This window comes from Hylaeus anthracinus, unplaced genomic scaffold, assembly GCF_026225885.1.
Source record: "Hylaeus anthracinus isolate JK02 unplaced genomic scaffold, UHH_iyHylAnth1.0_haploid 11989, whole genome shotgun sequence".
Taxonomy (NCBI): Eukaryota; Metazoa; Arthropoda; class Insecta; order Hymenoptera; family Colletidae; genus Hylaeus; species Hylaeus anthracinus.
In genome coordinates this window covers 6257550-6284554 of record NW_026534337.1, presented here as the reverse complement: position 1 = coordinate 6284554, position 27005 = coordinate 6257550, and the positions used below count along the sequence as shown (strand labels likewise).

Below are 27005 nucleotides of genomic sequence, written 5' to 3'. Positions count from 1 at the left end.
TGTAATATATCATAATAGAGAATATTACAGCATAATACAGCATAATACAGTACAATACAGGCTATTACAGACTAATCCATGTGATCCATAGTACATGATCTAACTAAAACTCATCCATTCTCCCAGGTACTTTGGACTCCGGTTATTCCTACGCCGAAAGCTGTTCCTTGGACTCGGTCACCCACGACGTGATCTGCGAGTGTTTCGACGGCTACACAGGCCCCCGTTGCGAGAGTTGCTCGGAGAATTACTTCGGGAATCCCGAGGTTCGCGGCGGCAGCTGCGAACCTTGCAATTGCAACAATAACACCGACCTGCGCCGACCCGGCAATTGCGATCCCCACACGGGTCGCTGTCAGCAGTGTCTATTCAATACCGACGGAGCGAATTGTCAGATCTGTAAGGCTGGCTTTTACGGGAATGCACTGGAACAGGATTGCAAGGAATGCGAATGCGACCCGCTGGGAACCGACAGCGAAGCTGGCCCTTGCAATCATCGGTCCGGCCAGTGTCCTTGCCTACCTCATGTCATCGGTAAGCTTTGCGATTCCTGCGAGGAGAACCACTGGAGGATCGCCAGCGGTCAAGGTTGCGATCCTTGCGAGTGTGACGCGGTTGGAAGCGTTTCTGATAAATGCAATCCATTCGACGGTACCTGCGACTGCCGACCAGGTTTCGGCGGAAGACAGTGCAACGAATGTCAGACCAATCACTGGGGCAATCCAAACATCGAATGTTACGCTTGCGACTGCGACCTGTCCGGTTCCTCCAGCCAGCAATGCGACAGGGACACCGGGATGTGCGTGTGCAGAAAAGGTATCGGTGGCGAGAAATGCGACAAATGTTACCGCGGTTACTACGGAAACGCGCCGCAGTGTTCTCCTTGTGGCGAGTGTTTCGACAACTGGGATTTGACATTGTCCGGTTTGAGGAACAAGACGAACCTGGTCATCGAAGAAGCGTCTAGGATCCAGAAGGTCGGAACCAGCGGTGTCTATAGCGAAGAGTTCGACGACATGGACGAATCTTTGGCTCAGGTGAAAGCGTTGATTAGCAACGCCTCCATCAGGAGCCAGGACCTGGACGAGCTGAATAATCTAGCCGCAGAGCTGAGCAATAACGTGTCCCTGTCTACCAAGCAACTGGAAGACGCGAACAATCGTCTGGAAAACGTCAATCAAAGAGTCAATATAGCCGACGCGGCGTTGAAGGCTCTGAAGAACAAGACGAACAATCTGCATCAGACAGCCGCCGATCTTCGAGAAAACGCTACCAGGCTCCAGGAAGAGAACATCCAAGGCGCTCTGAACGTCACTCAGCAAATGGCTGAACAGTCCAGGCAGGCGGAGAAAATGGCGAACGACACTAGCAATGTGCTCGACGACGCAGAGAGATTCAAGAAGAGCATGGAGAGTTTGCTAGCCAAGAAGCGTGCGCTCGTAGAGGACAATGAGAAGATGAACAAAGAGGCTCTGGACTTGATAAACGATAAATTGAGAACGTTCGACGCGATCATGCCGAGTTTGAATCTCGAGATGTGCGGAGACAACGTGACGGATTGCAGCAACGTTTGCGGAGGAGCTGGCTGCGCTTTCTGCGGAGGGTTGTCTTGCGATGCCGGCGCTGTCTCGAAGGCCAATCTGGCTCTGGACGTGGCTAAGAAACAGGCTGCTAAGATTAAAACGCACAAGGAGGAAGCTGAACAGCTGTTCCGTAATGTATGCGCTCTTGAATTTCATCATTCTATGAAATTGAGTTCTTTCGTCTGTGAAAGAAACGCAATTAGGATTTAATATACAGGCTGTTAATTTTTGTTCGAACTTTTTTTTTAATGCAATGGATAGCCAATCGAAAACTGATCGACATTCGTTTAAAATATTTGTTTGTCAGATTATCCCAAGTACTTGAAAAATTATAATAAGTGTAACGTGAGACACCCTGTATATGATTAATCACGAGAATTACTTTTAATTAGTGTTCACTGTATCGAATACAAATCATTTTTCAAGAATGTCTACAATGTGAAATGGTAATATCTCGGAATGTAACGTTTAAAGTGGCTCATAAAATCCATAGTCTCTAAGATTCAGATAATACAGCTTCTTTTAGAAAGAAGATTTCGCAAACCTGTTTATAAGATGATTATGCGATTTATTTATTGAAAAAACGTGAAATATTCCATCTTACTTTATTGTTAGACCAAATCCTGCCAATTTGAATTTATAAGAAATATTTTTAATCTTAGTACAATGTGATTGGATTGCTATGATTTGATCAAAATTTTCCTCTTATAGAAAACAGTTTCAAATTTGAAAGATAGAATCTACTAAAAAATTCTTATCGACGAGTCTTCTAACTGATCCATAATAAAACACCATAGTTTTTACTATTTTAACTACCAAAAGCAGGTAGTACAGCAGTTCTTTGTTTGTCTGAAGACCTTCGAAAGATCAAGTCTTCGTCTGGCTCACCGTGTACCCCTTTAAAAATAACCTCGAGTTAAAATTGCCAGCCACATGATAGTCTCCATCATCAAAAGTACATAAAACCTCGCAACTCCGTTAATTTCCAATCATCCAGCAAGCAATTTCTTTTTCAGATGATCCAAGTCAGGCGAGATGCGACAACAGCCAGATCGAACGCCCAGGACGCCTTCAATTTCGCCTGGAACGCTCGCAATCTCTCCGATAAGGTGACGAAAGAACTCTTCGACATAAACAAGCGAATTCGTGATGTTCTAGAGGAAGACCAACCCACGCCAGCCATGGTCAGAGACCTGGCGAACGATGTTCTAGCCAAGAACATTCAGCTGAGGCCCGACGAGATCAAGGACCTGGCCACTCGTATACAGAGCATCGTCGGCTCCCTGTCCAATTCCGAGAAGATTCTCGCGGACACCAAGAACGACCTTCTTCTGGCCGAGTCCCTGAAGGATGAAGCGAGCAGGACCAAAGAGGACGCGATAAACAAGCAGATGCTGGCTAATAAAGTGGTGGTGTTATTGAATGAAGCTCAAAAAGCACAGGGTCTGGCGCAGCTAGCGATCGATCAGGCGGATCGAGACGTGAAGAGGTCGCAGAAAGACTTGGAGGAGATATCGGAAGTGACTAGAGGCGCTCAGATGCAGGCCAATAGCACCACGCAGAGCGTGGACGCTCTGGAGGCTCGTTTGAAGCACCTCCAGACGCAATCGGCGAAGAACTCTTTCGTATTGAGCAAGGAGATTGGCGACCAAGCGAGCAGAGTAGCGAATCAGGCCCAAACCGTTGACGTCAAGACAAAGAAACTCGCCGAGGAGTACAGACGCGTGGACGAGTCGCTCGATCAAAGGGTAAACAAGAGCAAGGACAACGTACAAAGAGCGAACAAGCTCCTGCAGAGAGCCTCTGAGTTAACGGCCGACACGTCGACCAAGTTGAAGGACTTGGATGGTATGGAAAGCGTGTACAAGGACAACGAAAGGATGCTAAACGATTTGACGATCGAGATCAATAGTCTGACCGGCGAGATGGAGGATCATCTCGCGGGGATCGAGCAGAAGGCTCGGAAGTACAGGGAGTGCACATCTTGAGAGCGTGGAAGTATACGTTGATCGAAACTTTCGATTGCCCTTTACGAAATCGAAGCTTGATAATGTTCTTTTTAAAGAATCTTCACTTTGAATGGACAGTTTGTCCTTTGAGAGAAAACAGTGTTATCCTCTTTTGCTCAGGATGTCGGATTGATACGAGGACGTTGATCTTATTGGTTGTTGGCGGAGAGAAATATATTGGTAGGAATTCACCAACGTTCGGGTCTGATAGTGTACGCATGTCTTTGGGAGAGTAAGCTCTAATGACAGGCGAAAATTATGAAAATATTTGTAGGGACTTACACGTTAGGACAATAATATAACTATTTTGATATCTTAGTATAAAGAAAATTTTTATTTGCTCCGATGGGATTGATAGGTGAATAAATTGCACGATTGCTGTCGGTACTCCAGGGGATTCATTTTTAACAACTAGAAGAATAATTTAACGACGAGAAATTGTATGGAAATATTTAGGTAATGGAAACGAAGATATAACGATAAATTGAAAAAGGAAATTTTTTGAAAAGGAAAAGGAATTGAAAAGGAATTTTTTACAAGAGCCTAATCTATCAAAGAGGACTTGCACTAATTAGTAGCCTTAAAGGTTGAGGAACTAATTCAAACGTATTTCTCTCTACATTCCTCAAGTATCAATAAAATTTACTTCATCCTTCGCCGATGATATTCTTTTAAAGTAAAATTTTATACTCTTTGAATCTGAATCATTTGCACTCAAAGTGTTGATCTAACTACCTTCGAAAGGTCAACGAGTTGCGGGCTTTAAAAATTCTATGAAGAGCAAGAAGCTACGAGCTAAACTATAGTAATCCCGTATGAATTTCAGTAAATATCATTACAGCTGAATTCAGTGTCATAAACGTTACGTAACAGTGGGCCAAACACGGAGGATTAATTAATTACCATTTCAATGGTATTCTAATAAGGTCTCCTGGATCAAATGTAACGAATGAATGAATGAACGGAAAAGATGAAGCGTAAGATAGAAATGAATCGAAGAATTTTTTAAAATTAGAGTCGTAAATCTCTGCGAATATATCTTGCGGCTTTAAATTTGAAAAAAAGCAATTTTTCCAGTGCCATAATTGCAAACGAAGGGGCCACTTAATTATTAGAGACATATCGTGTGCCTACGTACATATATTTATATAACCATTTTTTGAGAATTTAATGGTAATTTCTTTAAAGTAACTTGAAACAATAATTACGCAAATATTAATTAATCTTCTTTTCTGAATTTATTATATGGCGTATTTAATATCGTAGGAGGAACTGATAAATGTTCATGAAATTCAAATTTATCCAAGATTTTGATATCGATAAGATTTGTCGAGAAAAGCTAATACTGCCATACTTGTACTCGTATTTTCATGTCATGACAAAAAATAATTATTACGAAATTGCGATTACGATTCGTACTTTGAGAACCTCTCTCGAAAAGCCAAGGGAGAGGTATGCAGAGAGTATCATTGATCTGATGAGTCAGAGACGTGTGTTCAAAACGAATTGATAAGAGCATGTATGCCTTTCCATTTCGCGTACTGCGCGTCGTTTAATTCAATAGACGGTTCGAATGGCTCGTTATTAAAATTTTGACAAACTTTTATCACAATAGTGTCCGAAAAGATTCTGCGATGATGATTACTGGACTGTGGATGTTTATGCAAATTTACAGATTCAATCAAAGAATTAAAATTTCAATGAAAATGTCTTAGTTTTCATTGAAAATTTAATTGTTTAATTATATTTCATATTTGATATATTTTTGGATCTATGTAGATCCTCGTACATTTTCCCACATTTTCACATACCATAAATGCATAAACATTCGCGGTCTAATGGTTACATTCTGTGTCGGCGATTATTTATTAGTATTTTCGCCATTTAAATTGATTACTTAACGAATTAGAATTCTAACGAGTAATTGCAAATTAGTTTATTAGTAATTTCAAGTTATTTGCTAGTTAATAGTGATTATAAAAAGTTAAGCGGGCATTTAAATTCTTGCCACTACACTTTGATCATTAATCGCCGATTCATAAATTAGTAAACAATAGCTACATGAATTTCATGCAACTCAGCACTGCAAAGACCGAATATTATTCAAGAAAAATGACTGAAGTAGTTTTAGCGCAGAGTTAAGACATCGATTATCGACATTTCACGCACAATTCGATTGTTGTTCATGTCACAAATTAAGTTTCTTTTTGTGTACTTACACGTTATATTTGTGTTTCATTTATACATAAGATTTACGAGACACACTGTGCAATAGTTGATGCGAGGTAGATAGAATTTTTATCCCCAATAGCCTGTTAATGTACAATTCCGTTAAAATGCATTTTTCCTTTTTATACATATTTTTAATAAATAATAATAATCATCGTATCACGCCGTGTCACAATAGAAACAAAATAAATATTTTTAGGAAATTGCGAAGAAAATGTTTAAGACAAAAAACCGAAGTAAAGAAGATCGTATTTGTCGAATACAAATTTTTGTAATATAAATTTTATATATTTTTAACATGTACGTGCCCGTGTGAGGAATTGCACACGTGCGCATAAATTTAATATTCAACATGCGATAATTTCAGCGAAAATGTTGCACATTTTCAGACATGAAACGATGGAGAGTAAAAGTATACGGTTTTTAGGACGTGAAGAAATCTGGATTGGAGATTAAAGAGATTCAGGGAAATGTGGGAAATATGTAAAAGAGAATTCCTCGATGATAGAGGATTATAGATATTTATAGATCAAATATTTTAGTTATAATCGACGCATTGATATTGTCAGCGATAACCATTATCGAGTATCTGCACGGGCGAGAAATGGATCGACGCTATAATTAAACCAAAAGTTTTTAATTGTATTTAATTAATAGTTACGTTCATGCGACGATAGAGAATTATATATTAGAGAAATAAATGAAATTGAAAAATTAACAATCGGGTAATTCAAAATTACGACTCCGTTCAATTCAGTTTTATTAATTAGCTCCAGGGTGAAATATTAAGAAACAAAATTCTATAACTAACACAAAAATAAAAATTAAAGTGAACTTCTAAATAATTTACAAATACTCAAATATCACATTACTTTAAATGATTAAATACCGCAGCAGTAATAATAATTATAGTGCTTCTATTTTATGATTTTGATAACAATCGGTAGTTTATCAAAGCTTCTATTAAAGATTAATTCTTATTAAATATTCTTCTGATTTATTAATAATAGCAATGATGGATGTATTATATTGTGCGAGAAATTCGTTTCACATTTGAAAAAAAAATCGTCGAAGAAGGACATTATCCAAGACGAAACGATAAATCTTTGATAATGTACAATGTACAAATATAAAAGTTTGTAGGTTTAAGTATGATAACAGTATTTCCTTAGCAAGCTGTATTATCGTTCGTAAAAAGACGGGAAGGACTCACCGGAAATGTGAGAACATAAGTGATAAAGTTTTCCTGCTTTTAGAAACTTCCTTGTGAAAGATTTTTTTACAAGAAGTCTTTACACTTTGTTTGGGTTCAGTGATGCATTCTCAGTTTGCTTCATTGTACAATCTTGAGATTGTTTATGCAAGTCTATTACTTAATAATAAATCATAAATTAGATATAAATTACTTAAACCATATAGAATTTGATTTTAAACATAGATAAATATTAGAATTATTGAAGAATGCTATTTATTTCATACAAGTTAAACGAATATGTTTTGGTTCTTACAAGAGAATTTTATTTAACTAATTGTCACTAAAAGATGGACATTTTTTACATTCATTTTACTACCTTAATATTTAATGATAGATTTAAATATTAATTTATTAAACTAATATTCAGTGTCATTCTTCAAAGATTACACATTTATTTCTGTGACAATGAAAAGGTATTTAATCGTTTTAAAATTGAAGTCTACTTCTATAACTCTAGAAGAATAATTTTTTATTAAAAAAGTTAGCGTAATGCTTTTTAGGAGGTGATGCATGAGAGAAACGCGAAGTTTCTCGATCATAGTGCATTTTATTCCTGTCGAAACATCTCCTGTAACGCGGCTCCTTTATAAAAATAGTTTTAATAGTTTATTATCGTAGAGTCTGGTTTCGATCTACACGTGTGCCCCTCAGTTCTGTGCCCCTCGTCAAGAATCGTGACAGCATGTCCTGTCAGCATCTGAACTTCTTGAACCAGTAACCCGGTAGATCCGACAGCGATCTTCAACCGATCGACTGATCTAGTCGAATTATTCTATGAAAGCACATATTTCTTCAACAATCCATTACTTCTAATTTCATTCATTAAATGGTCTTACTAACTCAATCATTTTAAGAATACAAATTAATTTATACAAATATTATGGAGGTCGACTAAAAAAACTGTAGATGAAAAATTAGAAAGTCAAAATATACACGAATTAGATGAGACGATCAGAAAAGTACTTGTGGAGACAAGATTACAAGTGAAATTAGAATAATTAAAATTGTATACATTTTGTTTTCACTTGGGTTCGATGATGCATTCTCAGTTTGCTTTATTGTACATTTTTGAGATTGTTCATGCCAACCTACTACTTAATAATGAAACTATATAGAAGCTACTTAAACGATATAGAAATTTATTTTAAATGTAAATAAATATTAGAATCATCGTTTAAAGTAAACGTGAAGCAAGGAAGCGCATTTAGCTGAGTATAGTTGTGTAAATGAAACCAAATTTCTAAAGTGATAACGGAATTTTTGTTTAGATGTTTATAGTCCATATAACCACTTTTAATTCGATAAAGATCATTAGGTATAGGTTACAATTTTTGAATTTTTACATGGATGTAGTTTTAACAGAAATATGTATAGTTTGTTTTTGCGATGACAGACGGAAGTTGAAGATCCCTGTCCCATGCATGTAGAATTCTTTTATTCATTATTTCGACGTACCTCGCCCTTAAGTCGCCCTTTTGGCTTTCAGAATCGAGCTCAGACGCCGTAGTATTTCGTGAATAGATAGCACTGTTGAATTGAAATGGTGTATGGGCTCGTGGGTCTATGCATAATGAGTTCATTCAGAACGGGCAGCAGTGGTTGCCCAACGAGCGAAGTTGCTATTAGAAATAAAAGATAGAAGAAATAGAAGACTAACTGCGTGCAATTACGATGAAAGCGAAGATCTAGAAAGACGAGAATTGGAAATTTGAAAGAATGATGAAAAGTGAGAAGCTTCAAAAAATTAATAATGTTCACTGACTGATAATTCAACCCTTGGCAAGTAAATTAAATTATATATTTATAGGGCCTACTCTTCAAAAATAATCAAAATATAAGGGCTTATACATTATGCATGATCGCATTCTAAAAGATATATTCAGCCTATACCATCTATCAAAAACAATCGATCTTTCGTCTCTGATATTACTTAACCCTTTCTATGTAAATTGTAATTATTTTTAAAATGAAAGAAAAATTAGATAAATGTTTATCTAAATAGAGACAAAGCTATAAACCTGAGCTACTACAGTTGCACATTCAAACATGGACACAATTTTGTTTGAATAATAAACAACGAATAAAAACAACGCATGGCAATTTATTCGCGATATTTATTCGAGTGAATATTAAAATTTGGTACGTGTTCATCGTGAAACATTGCATTATATACTTCCAATTATAATTTTCATTCAACAAGTGGCAGACCAACAGTTATTAATTAATAATCGTTAACGTGAATATTCATTAACGACGTAAATTGATAACATTAATATTCTCGACCGTTGGTCTCCTTCAGAAATTAAAAAGAATCATTGAATCATATTGAACATTGAAAGAAATAAGAAATACACTTCTAATTTCTATTTCTTCTGGAGTAAAGATGACAAAAAAAGAAATATACATGTCGAATTGAGTAACCTCCTTCTTTTTTAAGTCGGTTAAAAATTAGTCTTTTATTTACCTCAATATTTTTAAAATAAATTTATTTACTTTCTCTTCGTTACTCTAAAGTTTAATCTAGATTAGAAATTTGTCCATGATCTCGTCCTCGCGGTCGACAAAGAGTACGTTTTTCAATGCATAATTCAGGGCCCTTATCGTTGTCTGGTCCGCTTTCTGAGATTTATTACCGTCGATCATTTTTATTGGTCGAAGATTATGACTATCTATGGGCGCGTATTAATCGACTTTATGCGCGGTCAGATTCGTGGGCTTCCCAGCTGAAATGGTAAAACTATAATCGCAGCCATAAAGGAAATTGCTAATTAACCCTGCGACAGTAAACAACTTTCCTTTATCACGCCATTGCGTACATCGATCTCGTTTCCATTACTGATGAATCGTAGAATGGATGGAAATCGTGGATACTGGGTGTACCAAATGCAATATGAATTATGCAGAAACAAATTACGGTAAATAAATAACTATTACAAGGTTATCGTGCTATGACTTGGTATATTACACATGGCTGTTTGGCCTTATCGTTCGATAAAAACTAAAATAAGATATACAAGTCTTTGTATAAATATTCTTTTTAATGATTAACTACTAGTACCCTTCAATTTACTTTATTTAAAAAAAATAAGTATTTCTGCAATTTTCAAACGTGTACAAGTATTAATTTTTAATAATTATTATTAAATATTTTATTTTGCTTTACTGGTTAATCTATCGTTAGCTATATTTTGTTTTCCATAAACATCGCGTGCGAATTGCATAAAATCTTTTCAGTAAAGGGGTTTCTCTTTCCTTGGGTCTCAATCGATCACATGATGTAGTGGTGAGGAACAGGCAAATATTTCTTCGTTACAGCAAACAACAAATATTTGTATAAAGTATTTTCTCAACTAGAAATCATTTCATCATGGATCGTAATCGGTAGATATGAAAATAATTATTTGTAAAATGAATTCTTCCAGTCCATCGATACTTGATTCTTTTTTCGAGCAACCCAATAATCAATAAATGAGAATATACTACAGATAAGGACCGAAACTTATTTGAAAAAATATTTATAGTTCCACAACAGAAGCTTGTTGATGTACAGTAAAAATAAATGAAGACCAATCACTTCAAGTCCATAGAAACAAAAATAAAAATAAACTAATATCAATTATCGAACAAAATCTCTATAAAATCTCTATAAATAATAACAATCTTTATAAAATGAATGGGTACAAATTCTTAACGTGATAAGACCTACCACTTAAACTCCACAAAAATAGAAACAAACTAATAATAAGTATCGAACAAAATCTCTATAAAATCTCCATAAGAAGTAATAACCTTTATAAAATGAATACTTTCAAATTGCTAAAATAATGAGACTCAAGCAGCGTTGTAGACAACCGTGCCATAAAAATCGAATATTGTTTTCGGTGAGATGTAAACAAGATAACGAGATGAATTCTCCCTCACGAACACGAAATATTACCCTAACGATAGTGAGGGTTCTAGGTATGTAAAGGGTCCTCTCTGTATGCACAGTCCGATTACGCGAACCATTCCTGTCCCAAGGTAATGTTTGGTCACTGTTGTCCTGAAAATAACCAGAAGAATATACTTCTTCTCACGGTGCATTCCTTCTTGAAGGCAGGTTGCGCGAACCGGTCCAATCGGGGTTGGTTATGCAAAGCAGGCACTTTTGAGCCACTCGAGGATTTTGTTAAGAATTTTCTGCCCTTTTTCGTAGCGTTTTGTGGAAACAAGGGAACACCTTGGGACCTTTCGTGACAAAGGTGCGCAATAACCACGAATGTGGGACAAATGAGAGTATCAATCGAGGGGATGGAAGAAGAACAATGGGAGAAAGCGACTTTTCTCATGATAACAAAGTGGAAACTGTTTCATGTAACTGTTTTAAGTGTTCATAAAAATTGCAAGTCGTCTGCAGAAAGAAAATTTGGCCCCATTCAGGGTTAAAATTAAATCAAAATTTGCCAGAAATTTTAAACTCGTGTACTAAATTCTAGTCACAATTTATTTCGATCTCTGTTTTTAAAGTAATTGTAGATACAAATCGATGAATATTTTTAGTACTCATTAATGCCACAATGAATTCCTTTTTAATCATGTGTACATCACTAGCAATATGTATTTCAGTTATTACTTTTTTAAATATACGTTTACAGTTTAAGCGGGAAGAGGAAAGAAGGGGCGGAGGGGTAGTGATAGCTCTATCGTTTCTAGCAAAACATAAAATTCCCTATCTCGAGGACCGAGCTCGACACTCATCCCTCGAGGTTACCTTTAATCGCAGGGTGGAAAGCCAGGTGAAACGTATCGAAGGGATGAAAGGGGGGTGCAGGGGGTGAGTTTTGTTTGTCGGACCGTTCCTTTCGATTGTTAAGCTACGGCTTTGTACGGTCTACCGACAGCTGGCCAACGTGGTGGCAAGTCGTTTCTGCAGCCAGCTTTACAATTTAACGTCAATGGGGGGTTAACTTGCATTAAAATTGCGCACGAGTCTTTATAACGACATTTTCTTTACACGTTAGATTGAAAGAAGCATTGGCACAATCACTTTTATTTTAATATTAAATATTGAAGTTCTATTTCTCGGAATTTTTATTCTTTTTTTGTTTCTTATTTTTGTTTATTATTATTAATTTTTTTTATTTTATTATTAATTAGTATTATTTGTATAACAACTTGACTACACGTCTGGTATATAGTAATTTACATAATTAGATGTATATAATTTATATTAATATAGGAATTACAAATCACATATATTAATCATATTAATATATGAATCACATATTGATTATATATATATTAATTATATTACATTAATATATATAATCACGACTACACCGACAGGCATATTTCATTATCAACATATGTTTATTATTACCTTTCATTATAATAACAGGCGCCGTAAAAAAATTCCTGAACTCCCTTTTGGAAACCCTTTATCAATCAACAACATCTCATAAGAAATATTTATTTCCGCCAACACTTAAATATACATACAACCCAATTATTTACCGTTGCATCGTTAAACGAATTGTCCATTCGCCAAATCCAGCTGAGGCGATCATAAATTGATAATCAATAGTTACCGAGCGGTTCGATTGGCTAAATAGCTAATCGAAAAATTAATGATACGCAGTAAGGAAGAAGTGCCCGAGCGACGTCAGTATTTGCCGGCACCCCATTTCGCTCTGTTGACAGTATTAATTCGAGCACGTGGCAATCGTGTTTCCACCACCGGGCCCGTCGACCATTTCCAGCATCGCCTGCGACCATAACAGCCGGCAGTACGAGAAAAGCGCGCCACGCGGAACCATCCAACCGCTAAGGTGAGCGAACGAGTATGACGCATAGTGCGCTCTGTGATAACTTCGAGTGAAATTGTGTGAAATGGAAAATGATTGTCCAGGATCCACTGTGCTTCCATGAGAGAATGTTTAGAATTATTTGTTGAACTCCATACCAATGGGAATAGTGGATTCGTAGAGTGACTTGGGAAAGGGTTGAAGATTCCAGCGCAATGTGATTTAACGTGGTAAGTACGTAGTGATGCATCAGTAGCGTTGATTATATTGTTTGGTTGATTCATGAATAATTTTCGACGTAAATAGTAAGTAATCAGGTGTTTAGGTAACTCCCTGTAGATAGCAATTTTTTATTTCTCTGCTACATGGGAAGAAGTGATAATCAACGATGATTATATAATTGATTGAGATTTATTGCGTAATAAGTAGACTGCCAATGTTTATACAAATTCATATTTTTATCGATTCGTATAAAGAATGAAAATTTAAACAAAAGTGTGTTTTATCTTCTAAACGCTATATAAGATGCATATTATTGTTGATATTTTATATATTTTTGCATTTCTGTACATTTTCTATAGATTTCCCAATATCTGCATTTGCCATAAATGCATAAACATCTCATCATAAGTCTAGTAATAAGACACCTGGAAATAAATTGTAAGTTAAAAACTGGAAGTTATTTATGAATCAACTCAATAATATAGCGTGAATGTGCTTCGTCTTGGATTTGAAAAAAGTAAATCGATTATGAATATAATTATAATTTATCTCAATTATCACGACATTTTTTTCCAGTTGATGCTTTAAATAATAATAGTTGTGGGAATAATTTGTTGTTTACCATTCTGGATAAGAGAGAATGGAGTATTTTGTGGGGGTACAGAAAATATTTTCATTTTATATTTAAATTTTTGTGGAAAATGCCAATACTCGAGTAATTGATTATAAGTTTATCAATTATCGTCACATCGAAGTGTAAACATTAGAAATAATTTTAAAAGAAATTGCAGATTTATTTATAAAATTCCACGTTAAGTTTGATATCAATAATAATTTTTACCTACCATCTGTGCGATATACTTTTCCATAATACCATTTCTCAATGTACGAACTTTTATCCTGACTTATGCTGTCGTTCAAAGGACTACGACAAAGCAAAGGGAGGAGTGCCTTAAATCATGTATGAAACTTCAATTACGTTGAGCAAACAATAGCGAGAAAAACAAAAGCAGGATGAAATGGAGCACGAATAATATGTCTTTAGCAATCATATGAATGCACGTTGTTAGGCATAGTGCAATAAACTTGTTCGATTTTACAAATCTTTTCACGTTTGGTATAATTGTTTGTAATTTTCATACTTTCGTGGGTTTTGCACTGCTAGGCCATTTCGCATACTTCAAATGTTCTATTGAAATTTCAATTTTATAGAATCAAGATAAAGTGAACGATGCAACTGTATATTTAATTCTAAAATTACACCATGGTGGGCAATTATTATTTTCTTTTATAATAATAATTCACTTAATTGAATATATTTTAACATTAAGTAAAATTAAGATGAAGGGAACGATGCATCTATATACCTCTAATTATAAAATGACACTATGATGTGTGAAAATTATTTTCTATCGTGGTAATAATTGATTAAATTGAATATTAAAATTGAATAAAATCAAGACGAAGTGTACTAAGCAACTAGAATACGTCTACAGTCAGTGTAATAAGTATTCGTACAGGAACCATTTATTTTAAATGGGGAGCTGTACGAATACTTTTTACACTGACTGTAATTTTAAAATTACACCATGGCCTATGCATATTATCTACATTTATGATAATAATTGCTTTGCGTAAGAATTTGGTCCCAACGGTGTTTTCATGCACTATTTTTACCTTCGTACGTCGCATTGCCATAGTCCACGTATCCGTATTACTCGACAAACATCAAAGAAATTTGTTCAAACTGTGGAACTTTTGACCTAGATACCCACTACTATAATATATGTATATAATTAACGTCTGGTGAATATGCTGCGGATTAGAATATTCATGAGATTTCTGTTTTCCTTGAACAATTAGAAATAGACATATTTACATATCGTTGACAGTTTTAGAAAATTTAATTTAATTTATAATAACAACAATTAAAAATGAACAATATCATATTTAACAAACAGAATTGAAAAGTTAAATAGCTTTTACTCAAGACGATTCTGCTATGTATACAGTAGATTAATTATGTAATATATAGTTATATGGTTACATAATATATATTAGGTTGTCCCAAAAGTTTCTTTCGTGAGTTGCATTCAATTGTTTTCTGTGGCAGTGTTTATATAAATAGACAATCTAATTTCTTAGACATTGATCCTGTAACAGTGATGAAGCGAAATGAATCGTACACAATTCAGTAATGTAACATAAAACATAAAATATTGTGTATATATTAATTATTAATAAAACGAAAGAAACTTTTGGGACTAAACTAATGCATAATAATATAATATGTATACATAACATATATATTAAATAATAATACAAATGATTACAATAATTACAATTATATAATTGTAATGATATAACTATGATCTATATAACTGTATATGTATACAATACAGTTAAATCATTCTCAATCGAGCAACCATGACCATTCGTCTTCGAAAGTTCTCCAAAGCATAAAGTACAATGAAAAAAGAGCGACGAGCGCTGACAACCAGTGACAGGATACGTTTCGTGCGCCGAAGGATGTGAAAATTCTCACCGTGCCCTCGAGCCACGGCGGAGGAGAGTATCATTTCGCTCGATTGCGCTCGAACGATGCTCGTCAGCCTAACAATGATCTCCAAAGAGATTAATTAATTACGATTCCTTAGCGGCAGTGGTGCTTGAGCAAACCAGATCAAACGCGAGAGCGGTGCACGGGACGGGCTACGAAACTGAAAAAAAACCAACGGGAGAGGAAGCGAGAGAGTTAAATCAAGAAGTGCCAGATAAGGAGGCCTCGTGTACGCGTTGTAAAAGGGGAGTTAGAGATCGACGGAGTTCGTCAGTCCCAGAAGAGCGCTCGTCGCGGAACCTAGTCCAGAAGAGTTCGCGACTCGCGTCCAGACTTGGGCAGAATTTTTATTCGAATAATAGGTGACGAATAAAGAAACCGTGCAGTAGTTTATTCTCAATATTTACTCGACGGAGCAATTACTGAAATGAGCTTTTATTTTTACAATACATACGTAATATATATTAGATTGCAATTTTTGTTGAACGTATATTGCATTTACATTTGATTATATTTTATTTCTTATTCGTAGTTTGGTATCTTGATGAGAATTTTGACCATCTCTGTTTTGTACTTTAGAAAATTGCTACGATATAAAAGATTTTCAATGATGTGTTTTGGTAAATAATATTAAAATTGTATATGTAGATTTAGTTCAACGTACATGGAATGAAATTTAAATTTAAATTTTTGTCGAACATATACCACATCAGCATTTGATTATATTTTATTCGTTATTAGTAGATTCTTTTCTGCTTCATCTCTGCTTTTTCGTGTACTTCAGAGGATCACTAGGATCTAAAACATTTTCAAAGATTAATTTCGGTAAACAATATTAAGATTGTATGTATAGAATTTGTTCACGAAATGAAATTCAAATTAAAATTATTATTGAACATGTATCGCGTCAACATTTGACTATATTTTGTTTATTATTCGTTGTTGGACTTCAAAATGAGAATGTCGCCCATCGCGAAGGATTTTCAAAGATAAATTCTTAAATAATTTCTAAGTAATTCTAAATTTCTAAAGAATATTGAAATTGTATGTGTAGAATTTGCCCGACAATTAGGCAGTATTATTCGCGACGAGTCTCTGAGAGTCGAAGATGGGAAGTGACAAAGTCTTCAGGGAATTGTTCTTAAAGAGATATGCAGAAGTCTGATGCATCGAAGTGTTGAGTGGGAAATTGACGAAGGTAATATTCCCAGAATTATCTTTTCGTAATATTATGAGAAAGTTTGATGATCTACAAGGAAACACGGAAGAAGGATTTAAGTGACAGGATGAAGGAGTGGTGCAATGCAATCTTATCGTGCAACTTGATTACAAATTGATCAAGTAACAAATCTCTGTGTGAAATGTCTTCAGTGGAGAAGTGGACAAGTTACGAAATTGAGTTAAAACGGGGTGATGAATAACACGACCGTTCCTTGGAAGAATTGTGAATTTTTTACGAATTTTAACATGTTATACTTTCACACTTATCTACTGTCATCGATTGCATTAACCCCTTCGTGCCTGCAGCTGGATAAAGTAATTATTTTCTCTTCTTTTTAATGCACATGGATCTATCTTGTCGCAAATATACGAAAATTGCAAGGCAGATTAGTTTAAAAATTGTATCTAAATAATTTAGTCACGATTGTTCTATTCATTTACCAAAACAATTGTTCCGAATGTATGTAGTTACAAGTGATGTGTCAAGCTCAAAGAGTAATCTTTGGTAGGGAAACAAACAGCTGATACTTCAATAATAAACTACATTGTCTGAAACTTGGTTTGCATCGAACATGATAACGCGTGAGTAATTAAGGAATTAATCTCGATGAAATTTATTAAATTAAAATTATTATTCAATTATCAAATTACATCTGGAAATGATCAATCCTAAAAGAGACCTAAATGAACGACAGATTATCACGTAAACATCAGAATTGTCTTAATTTCAAATCAAGCGTGTACTGCAATTTTAAATCGTACAATTGAGTTACAATTAATGTGTGAATTCGCACGAGGCTACTTGTTGAATGCTCAGCGATGCGTGCGAGCGTTGATGGAAGAAATGAAGAAATAAACACGACAGATAAAGTGTTCAGCGTGAACAATCGAAACCGATGAGTCAACATTAAGGAACAATAATTTATCAATTCACCAAGTGGAATACTTCAGCAATTTCTTTAACAAGACAAAGAAATCTGGTACGATATCTATCTTAATCAGAAAATTGAGCGACTTGGAGAAAATTGTAGAAATCAATTAATATCAATAAGGGAAGGTCGAAGTTTACAAAGATCGTGAAAGTTGTCAGAGCTATCGCGAGAAGTTCAAAGCCTCTGGTGATTTGTTTAACGCGAAAGGGTTAGAAAAGTGACATGCTTCTTTAGAAAGGAAGTGTAGGAGGAATTTGAAACACTTCTTCTGCATGGATTGCTTTTTTTTAAGACATTGGACAGAAGTGTATGAAGATTTATTGTAATGGAAAAATAGTCGAGTTTCTGAGAAAACATTGAAAATTAATTATTTAATTTAGTATTAATATAAGGGGTACAGAAGTGACATGCTTCTGTAGAAAGGAAGTGTAGGAGGAATTTGAAACACTTCTTCTCCACGTATTGTTTTTTTTTAAGAAATTGGACAGAAGTCGAAGAAGTGTACGAAGATTTATTGTAATGGAGATATAATCGAGTTTATGAGAAAACAGTGAAAGTAATTAATTTAATAATATGAGGGTTAGAAAAGTGATATTTAACTTGACTCAAGTTACTTTTTGTAAAAGATTCATTAACACTTCTAGATTAATGTCAATAATGAGTAATGTTAACAAATGTCTCTAAATCCAAACTACTATTTGTCTAATTATATACATAGATAATTATGGACATTTATATGAATCTATATGAAGTCCATCAAGACTTTGACAGTCCGCAAATTAAATGTTTCAATTTAATTCGCGGAAGCTCAAAAAAGTATAAATTCATGAAAAGAATTCTCATTTTCAAGACATTCAAGTACACGTTTTCATTGAGATCTAAATTAATTCGATACTATGTTAATGAAAAGCCTTGACTCGATCGTTTAAAGAAGTGGGAATTTTTAACAAAAATTTCCCCATGCACAGTCAAACTACTATTTATCTAATCATATAGATAATTTATTCAAGTTACTTAAATTAAATGTTTGATCTTGTAAAGATCAAACAACTGGTATCCTTCATTTAAAGAGATAAACTCATGCAAAGAATTCAATTTTTCAATCAACAATTGTACTGGAAAGAAATGTCTCGAAATTGGGAAGGTCCCACTCCACGAAGGAAACATTAGTTCTCGAGAAAACAGAGAGAATCAATTACTTTCAATAAGTATCCTTCGTTCAAAGAGATAAACTCATGCAAAGAATTCACTTTTTCAATACAAAATTGTACTGGAAAAAAATGTCTCGAAATTGGGAAGGTCCCACTCAAATCAATTACTTTCAATAATACGAGGTCGAAGTTTACCAAGATAGTTCTCAGAGCCCGTTGTCGCAAGTTCAAAGCCCATTTCGGTGCTTTCTTTGACGCGGAAGGGTCAGAAGACCTCTCTTCGGCATAGAGGAAAGGGTTCGCGTCCCGTTTTTTCGTCGTGACGAGATCGACTGCGAGAAAATCAGAGAAAGATACGGATGGAGAGAGAGAGAGAGAGAGAGAGTGAGAGAGAGAGAGAGAGAGAGAGAGAGAGAGTGAGAGAGAGAGAGAGAGTTCACTAATGAACGAACAAAAAGAGGAAAGGAAGAGAGCGAATTCAAGTGGCTGATTGGATAAGATGCACCCGCGTATTTAATCGGTTCAGACGTTCCCGGGCTCCAAACTCGTGTAAATCGACTGTTTGCATGGTTCGGTATCAAAACGATTTTATTCGAGCATAAAATGTTAAATTAGCATTTGTGCGGTGAAATATATTTTCTAATGGTTCGAAATTAAATGAAAATATTCTTCAAACATATTTACTGGAAAAATGAGAAGTTGCTATTGGTGTATTTTTATTTAATTAGGGTAGAGATAGTTTAGACTTTTAGAGAAAAGGAAAAATAGATGTTTTGTAAGATATCAAGGAGAAAGGAGTAATCAGTTTTGTGTTTATATAATTTATTTCATTTAAGAAAATCAGTCATTGGTATGTTAGTTATTGTTGTTTAGTTTCAGTAAATGTTTTAACTTCTAGCCTGTTTTGTAAGAGTCTATAGCTTGGAAGAAAACTTTTAATATTAGTTTATATTAATCAGTTCATGGTTCATGGTATGTACTTATAGTATATACCTATAATACGTACTAAATATATATTAAATTATTATAACGAAATAATATAAAAATCTTCATGTGTTTTTAAATTTCGGGCAACATAAGTAAACAACATATATTATAATATATAGTACATACCTATAATATATACTATGTATATATACTATACTACTATAATAACACAATATCAAAAGTATCATTTGTTTCTAAATATTGAGCAATATAAGTAGGCAATCAACGATACAGTTAATAAATTCCTGAGAGGAAATGCTGATTTAAAAGGTCTATAAATAGGTCCCTGGTAATTAAAATGTTAATGAAAAAGGGAGAGCAAGATATTAATTAATACTTAATTTGCAAAGTGAATATAAAAATTACCCCTGGAAATTGTTAATTTTAAGACCTACATGGGAGACAGATTATCATATAAATATCGGAATTGCCTTAATCTCAATAAACGCGTATCCTGCAATTTTAAATCGTACAATTCAATTACAAGTAACCTAACTACATCGTTTCTGTTCTTTTTTGTTTGTTTTAGATATCGATATGAAGTGCTTTTAATGGAGGCAATAAATTTTATTGGTTGGTGGGTATATATAATTCTGCTTCGTAAATCACTCGTGGTTACTATAAAAAGATTGAATACGTGTAAGGTATACCTTGATTATTTCAGAGAGTGTTATTAAGCATAAACTGCACCTGTTGTAACAAGACTTGGGAATGCAGATAATGAAGCTGCAAGTGGTTCATGATTTCAATTGGACACGATGACTGATACCGAAAAAAGAAGGTGAGTATCTCATTACATTATCGGTTATGGATGTTTGGTAATAATTTATTAATATTCGCTATCAAATATACATTCATATTAGATGAGATTTACTGAATTATAAATTTCACTCGATAAATAAAAGTAGAGTTCACTTAACAAATAAACGTTGGTACATTTTATATAAGACAGTGTTTCAAGTTTAAAAAAGTAATCTTTATTTTGATAAGTAATATCAATAGAATATTAACTTTTAGGTTTCGAAGCAAATGCAATTTAATTTGGAGAAATTCTTTTCCTGTGTATAATGTTCTGTTATCGTCGTATGATTATGTATAATCCCAATTTTTATTATATTATGTTTATATTAATTCAAAATTTATTGTATTATATAAATAAATTAATAGTAATAATTCATATAAAAAGTATGAGTTATAATATATATATATATACTTCATTCATTTCTCAAGCGAATTTCAAGTAAACATTATATCAAGAGAAAGGATGTATACCAACTGAATTGAATTTGCTCTTGTAATTAAAAAACGGACATTGAAAGCAATAAGATATTGTAAATATATTGTCGCTATTAACAGCAGGTGTTTCTTAATGGCTTTGTTCGTCTTTTTTCCGAAGCGAGTTTGCACCATTTTGCATTTCACTTTCTGGAAACGTGCCACGACAGAAGACTACATAAATACGATAAAAACAAAAATTGGAAAAAAAGAGAAAGAATAAGAAATGGACGGTTCCGTAATAAACGGAACGGTTTTCGGTGTCGCGTTGGGAGGTGACAGTATGAAGCACTTTCCACGGCCAGTGACTATCACAGCAGCTGTTTGCGCAATCGTTTTCAGCATCGTCGGAGTGGCGGGTAAGATTATGATTTAATTTATATAATCGGTAACTTTCGGTTTTAATTTATATAATTATAGTACTCTCAGAAACATTGGACAGTGTAATGGAACTAACTAAATATACATATATAATGTTAGAATTCACGAAGTAAAATTGAAAGGGTAGTTTTAAATACAATGAAATCAAAAATGAAAATGAGATTGAATTAAAAATTCCACTTCGAGCAGAATTTGTTATATTCATAGTCATATATGTATATGAGATTTTGGTACGAGAATTTTATATTATTTGGCAAATATGGATAAAACTATTATCTAGATATAGATTTTGAATGACGAATATAAGATAAATAAACGTTCAATAAAAATTAGAATTTAAAGTGTAGAGTGCAATATTGCACAATGAATAAGTAAAAACATTTTAAAATTAAAAATTAATTTAAAGTTCAAAGTTTGGCACAATAGATTGCAAATAAATACAATGAAGTTCTGTGTCATATATATATATATATATATATATAATATTTATATATATATATATTTAAATAGTGAAATTTAAATAGTGAAGAAATAAAATGACGAACATTATTCAACCTGTCCTAAATGATACAGATGGGATACGACAATAATTATCTATCTCGAACGTTGATGATATGGAACAACATAGAACGAATGTAGATATCATGAATAATAATTGATATGTAGTTTCACTATCAAATTAAATTAAATTACAAAGTCAAAATCATGTGTAGGAGGATGTAGAAATTGTCGTTCAAAATTAATTGCACAAAAAGGACAACTTAGAAAAGATTAATATTATTTGGAATAAAAAATTGATATATAGTTCTTCTATCAAATTAAATTACAAAGTCAAAATCATCTATGAAAAGATACAAAGATTGTTAAAAATTAAATGCATATTAAATATATATAGTATATAGATATATAGTATATAGTTGATTTATAGCAAATAAATTGAAATGGAAATGTATTAGAAAAGATTCAATTAAGTTTGGAATTAAATTAGATTGGAAATGTGAGTAAATTACAAGATTAGAATTACATATAGGGAATGGAAAAAAATTCTTCTTTTAAGAAACTACGTTGATCGTATATGTTTCACTAATTTCAAGATGAATTACACACACGTTCCTGATCGCTGAATCCTTAATTAAACGTTTAAATTCTATGGTCATGTTCTTGTTGACCCATGGGTACCCTTCCCCGAGCTATGGCTATTAACGTATTTAATTTATGCGAGAGGGTGTTAAGAATTAGAATCATTAAATTCTTCTTTTTTAATCACCCACTTAGATGTGTTTCTTTTGGAGCACAGACACGCGATCGTTTCACAGCCATTTATGAAGCTTATGTTTATTACATTACTATTTAATTAAACACTGTCTATTAAATATTATTTCTTGTGTATATGGAACTTTAGTTTCGTCCTAGTTCCTTCATCACTGTATATTCTAAAAAAAAAAAAAAAAATGAAACCGTCTGTATTTAGAGAAAACAGTTTCATAAAAGAATTCCAATCATCTATTCACAGTTTTTCAATTATGTAAATCTCATTCTAAATTCATTTTAAAACTAATAGTTTCTTAGATAAATTTTTGATGTTTCTAATGTTAAGAAATATTAATAAGCTAATTCATTTTAAACCACAGGTAGTATAGTGTTTAAAAAAGTGATTATTAATATATATTTGCATGTTGTAATATTAAGACGAATTGTTATCATAATCAATAATTTTTTTATTATTATATTATTATCTTCATTTTCAGTAAGTAAAATAAAATGATACTTGAGAACAGAGATTCTTAACTGAATAATGAATAAAAGTAAACATAATAAAGATTATGAATAACATTAATTATTAGTAATAATCATTATTATGAAATGAAGAATAATTTGATCGTATTTAAAGATGTTTATTAAGCGTATGCTCATTAAAAAATTATTAATTATAAATAAATGGAAGCTTATGTCACTATCGGTATAATTATCCATTAAACGAATCTTTTTATTAATCTATTATTTGAATAAAATGCTGTCCATTTCTGCTCGAAATAGGGAATAACGTATAATCTCTACGATTTTTCTATGAATTGCAGGAAATTTAGTAACCGTAATCGCACTCCTAAAATACACAAGATTGAGGCGACATGCCACGACCGCATTCGTGATAAGTCTCAGCATTTCCGACTTGATTTTTTCTGCGGTGAATTTACCACTAACTGCGAGCAGATATTTAAACGAGGCGTGGGTGCTAGGCGAAACTCTATGCAAAATATTCCCGCTATTCTTTTATGGAAACGTCGCAGTGTCCTTGCTCAGCATGGTGGCGATTACCCTAAATCGGTATGCGATTTATAGTTTTTATAATTTAATTTAAATTATTTATTCATTGAAGTAAACCTCAAGGCTTACAATCTCATAATTCTTCAGGATTTTGTTTTTTTTAATATCAGAAATGGTAATTAATTAATTTTAATAATATACAAAGATTGTAATAGAGACGAGTATAGTTCAATGTTTAATATATATTTTGACTGCTGGTTTTGGCCCTCTTCGGTATAATAATTTATAAGCATGAAGCTAAAGAATGAACAACGTGTTTCTAAAAAAATTGTTATTGTAAGAACAACAAGGAAATTCTTTGAATAGTTGTAGCCAAAGCTTTAAAATAATATAGCAAGAACACTATGTAGGAAAATTTATTAAATAGGTAGACTTAAAAATGAACAAAATATTTGAAAGAAAAAACATTGGTACGATAAGTATTATACATAAAATTCTGTATATACATTGCAGATGCATTGTTTACATACTTAAACACAATGTTTACAACAAGAAGAACTACATAGACAAGAAATTTCTTTATATAATATTGCCTACTGTACTAATTTTCCTAAAATATTTTGTTCACCGTTAACATTTACTTTGTAAATTATTATGCCAAAGTGGGCCAAAATCAATGTTTGAAATATGTAATTAATATTAAACTAAATTTGTTTACATTGCGATAATTCACAATGTTACTCGAACGAGACAGCAATTTCAACGAAGTCTGTAATTCGTATTAATTGTTTACTTTCAAGTATGCTGACAAGATGCGTAATCAATTTACAAAGTCAGCACTCGCCAATGAAACTTAATCGGCTAATACTCGTCCTAATAGTATCAAATGTACTCCCGATAAATTCAGTAGCAATACGCAGCTCTCGGTGCTATCTTTAGCCATAGCCAATATCAAGCTGTTATACAGGGTGTTCATATTTTTGGCGGTGGATCACAAATAATTCAAAAACGAAAACTATGCAGGAGCTGGCTATTGACTGGTTATTGACTTCCTTCATTCAACAAATTCATTTAAACTTACTGATAGATCTGATCGAAGCGTACACATTTAGATTGTGTCAGATATGGATGTTCAATTAGTCATGAGAATTTTAATATAAATTTTTTATTTTTTGTCGATAATACAATATTTTTCAATACATGAATCTTCTATATAATTACATTAAATTCATCTGAAAACTAATTTTTAGTAATATTTCTAAAGAATAAAATAGTGTTTCTTCTTGCGTATTATATATTGATCTTCAGATGACCCTCTAAGGAGACATTCTCACAAAATTTACTGTTTACTTTTACTAGGTGTAGAAATGTTCAAAACACCCCTTACATTACCTCTTATATTTCACTAGTAAAGAAATTAGATTTTTCACTAATTCCAACGTTATTTTTTAGGTACATCCTGATCTCGAGATCAGACATATACGCCCAGCTATACACCACGCGGCGGATCATTCTGATGCTGATCGTCATTTGGACGATGAGCTTCTGCTTATTATTGCCGCCATTGATTGGCGTTTGGGGCACTCTGGGCCTGGAACCAAACACCTTCTCCTGCACCATTCTGAAGAAGAACGGCTCCAGTCCGAAGAAGTTCCTTTTCGTTCTTGGATTCATCGTGCCCTGCGTGGTCATCAGCGTCTCCTACCTGTGCATTTACTGGCGCGTCAGGAAGAGCAGGAAGAACCTGGAGGCCCACGCTGGCGCCTCGAGGAAGACAGCCAGCGGTTTTCGACGCAGAGAGGACTCCAGAGTCACCAGGTTGATGCTGACCATATTCCTCTGTTTCCTCCTGTGCTTCATGCCCTTGATGCTGGTCAACGTGGCCGACGACAAGATGAAGATCCCGATTCTGCACGTGATAGCCTCGATTCTAGCGTGGGCCTCGTCAGTGATCAATCCCTTCATCTACGCTGGCACTAATAAACTGTACAGGGAGGCCTACAAGCAGATTTTGTGCCCAGTTTCCAGCAAAACGCCGACCACTGGACCAAAACCAACGCACTCGCATTCCAGTAAAGTCTCGTCGCCGCAGATGACTTGAGAAATGATTGTACGATAGTTTGTGGGTGATGTTACTCGCATTGGAAGTGCTCGAGTTGTTATCTGAATTGAAGTGATAGTTAATGGGTCTCTATTGCTATGGTGTAAAATACTAAGTGCAGTAACTTAGTTTTGGAATGTATGGACTGGTTCATTAGGAAGAAAGCGACTTAGTATCTTCGATATTTTTAATGCTGGAAAATGTTCTTGTATGTATGTATGTATGTATGTATTTTTATTTGTTCTGCATGGGATTTCAACTCCAACTTCCTCCTCCTGCTTTTACACTTCCCCTGCATTTCCCATTCTGAATTAATCCTTTTAGTTGCTTAGTGTAAAGCCCTGTTAACCCATACATGGGTCCTCTTTTTAGTAGATCACCCTATGTACTATAAATATCATCTTTGTCGAAGATGTGACTGAAATTCCATGTAGCTTCGATTACTGAAGTCTGTTAAATTGTTAAGTAAATATGCCTAATATTTTAATCATAGCAACGACAGGAAGATTTTTAAGAAAATTCTATATCAATACCGATATGTAGTAAGATTAAGCATTCGATCTATAGGACTGGTTATTATCAAATGATTCGATGTTAGAATTAGACTATTACTCTCCCTTCAAAGTACGTGGCGATTTGATCAACATTTACTTCAATAAATGATAAACACAAATGCCGATAGATAAGTGTACAAAGAATAAAATCTTTCAGTTAAGATTGATGTAAATATATTATAGAAAATAAATTATGATTAATAAATGACGACATTTATGATATAATGTGGTTTTAACATCTACACCTTCTAACAATATCGGGAAAAAATGAGGCCTAAATTAGATACGTACCAGAGTTTCGTCGTGCCACCCCTTCGAATATCATGTTCTCCTGATACCAAAATGTAAAATTCAAGCCAGAATTTGATACGTACCCGGTATTCCTCGTGCCACCTCTTCGCATATCATGTTCTCCTGATACCAAAATGTAAAATCGGCCAGAATTTCGATACGTACCCAAAATTAGCCCCTTGAATTAGGCAACCTATACTTACAGA

At 33.8% G+C, this 27005-nt stretch overlaps 3 protein-coding genes across 11 annotated transcripts in view; 2 read left to right on the top strand and 1 right to left on the bottom strand.

Moving 5' to 3' along the window:
* LOC128888255 (laminin subunit beta-1) overlaps window positions 1-6466 on the top strand; it is a 21133-nt gene extending 14667 nt beyond the window's left edge. For both annotated transcript variants that reach the window (XM_054144978.1, XM_054144977.1), the window contains 2 exons: window positions 127-1718; window positions 2600-6466. In XM_054144978.1, the coding sequence (XP_054000953.1) occupies window positions 127-1718; window positions 2600-3571 (2564 nt within the window). In that variant the 3' untranslated portion in view covers window positions 3572-6466. The remainder of the gene's footprint in view (window positions 1-126; window positions 1719-2599) is intronic.
* A 6217-nt stretch (window positions 6467-12683) lies between these two features.
* On the top strand, window positions 12684-26853 carry LOC128888050 (protein trapped in endoderm-1). 5 transcript variants are annotated; one of them, XM_054144667.1, is made up of 7 exons: window positions 12684-12883; window positions 12964-13089; window positions 20462-20509; window positions 20597-20713; window positions 21329-21566; window positions 23667-23913; window positions 25306-26853. In XM_054144667.1, exons 5-7 carry the CDS (start codon window positions 21434-21436, stop codon window positions 25952-25954), a joined length of 1029 nt encoding a protein of 342 aa, XP_054000642.1. In that variant the 5' UTR covers window positions 12684-12883; window positions 12964-13089; window positions 20462-20509; window positions 20597-20713; window positions 21329-21433; the 3' UTR covers window positions 25955-26853. The 5 variants fall into 5 exon arrangements, with proteins under 5 accessions (XP_054000642.1, XP_054000643.1, XP_054000641.1 ...); XM_054144665.1 differs by lacking the exons at window positions 12684-12883; window positions 12964-13089 and adding exons at window positions 15918-16003; window positions 16696-16839; XM_054144668.1 differs by lacking the exon at window positions 12964-13089.
* Window positions 26854-26866: 13 nt separating this feature from the next.
* LOC128887999 (phospholipase D2) overlaps window positions 26867-27005 on the bottom strand; it is an 8152-nt gene continuing 8013 nt past the window's right edge. For all 4 annotated transcript variants that reach the window (XR_008460134.1, XR_008460133.1, XR_008460132.1 and 1 more), the window contains one exon: window positions 26867-26992. The gene's annotated coding sequence lies outside the window, so the exon portion shown is untranslated. The remainder of the gene's footprint in view (window positions 26993-27005) is intronic.

Excerpts from the sequence above, each read along its gene's own strand:
- LOC128888050 (XM_054144668.1), top strand. The coding sequence starts at position 21,434 with ATGGACGGTTCCGTAATAAACGGAACGGTTTTCGGTGTCGCGTTGGGA. Across the intron at positions 21,567-23,666 it reads CAGCATCGTCGGAGTGGCGG|GAAATTTAGTAACCGTAATC; the intron begins GTAAGATTATGA and ends TATGAATTGCAG. Across the intron at positions 23,914-25,305 it reads GTGGCGATTACCCTAAATCG|GTACATCCTGATCTCGAGAT; the intron begins GTATGCGATTTA and ends GTTATTTTTTAG.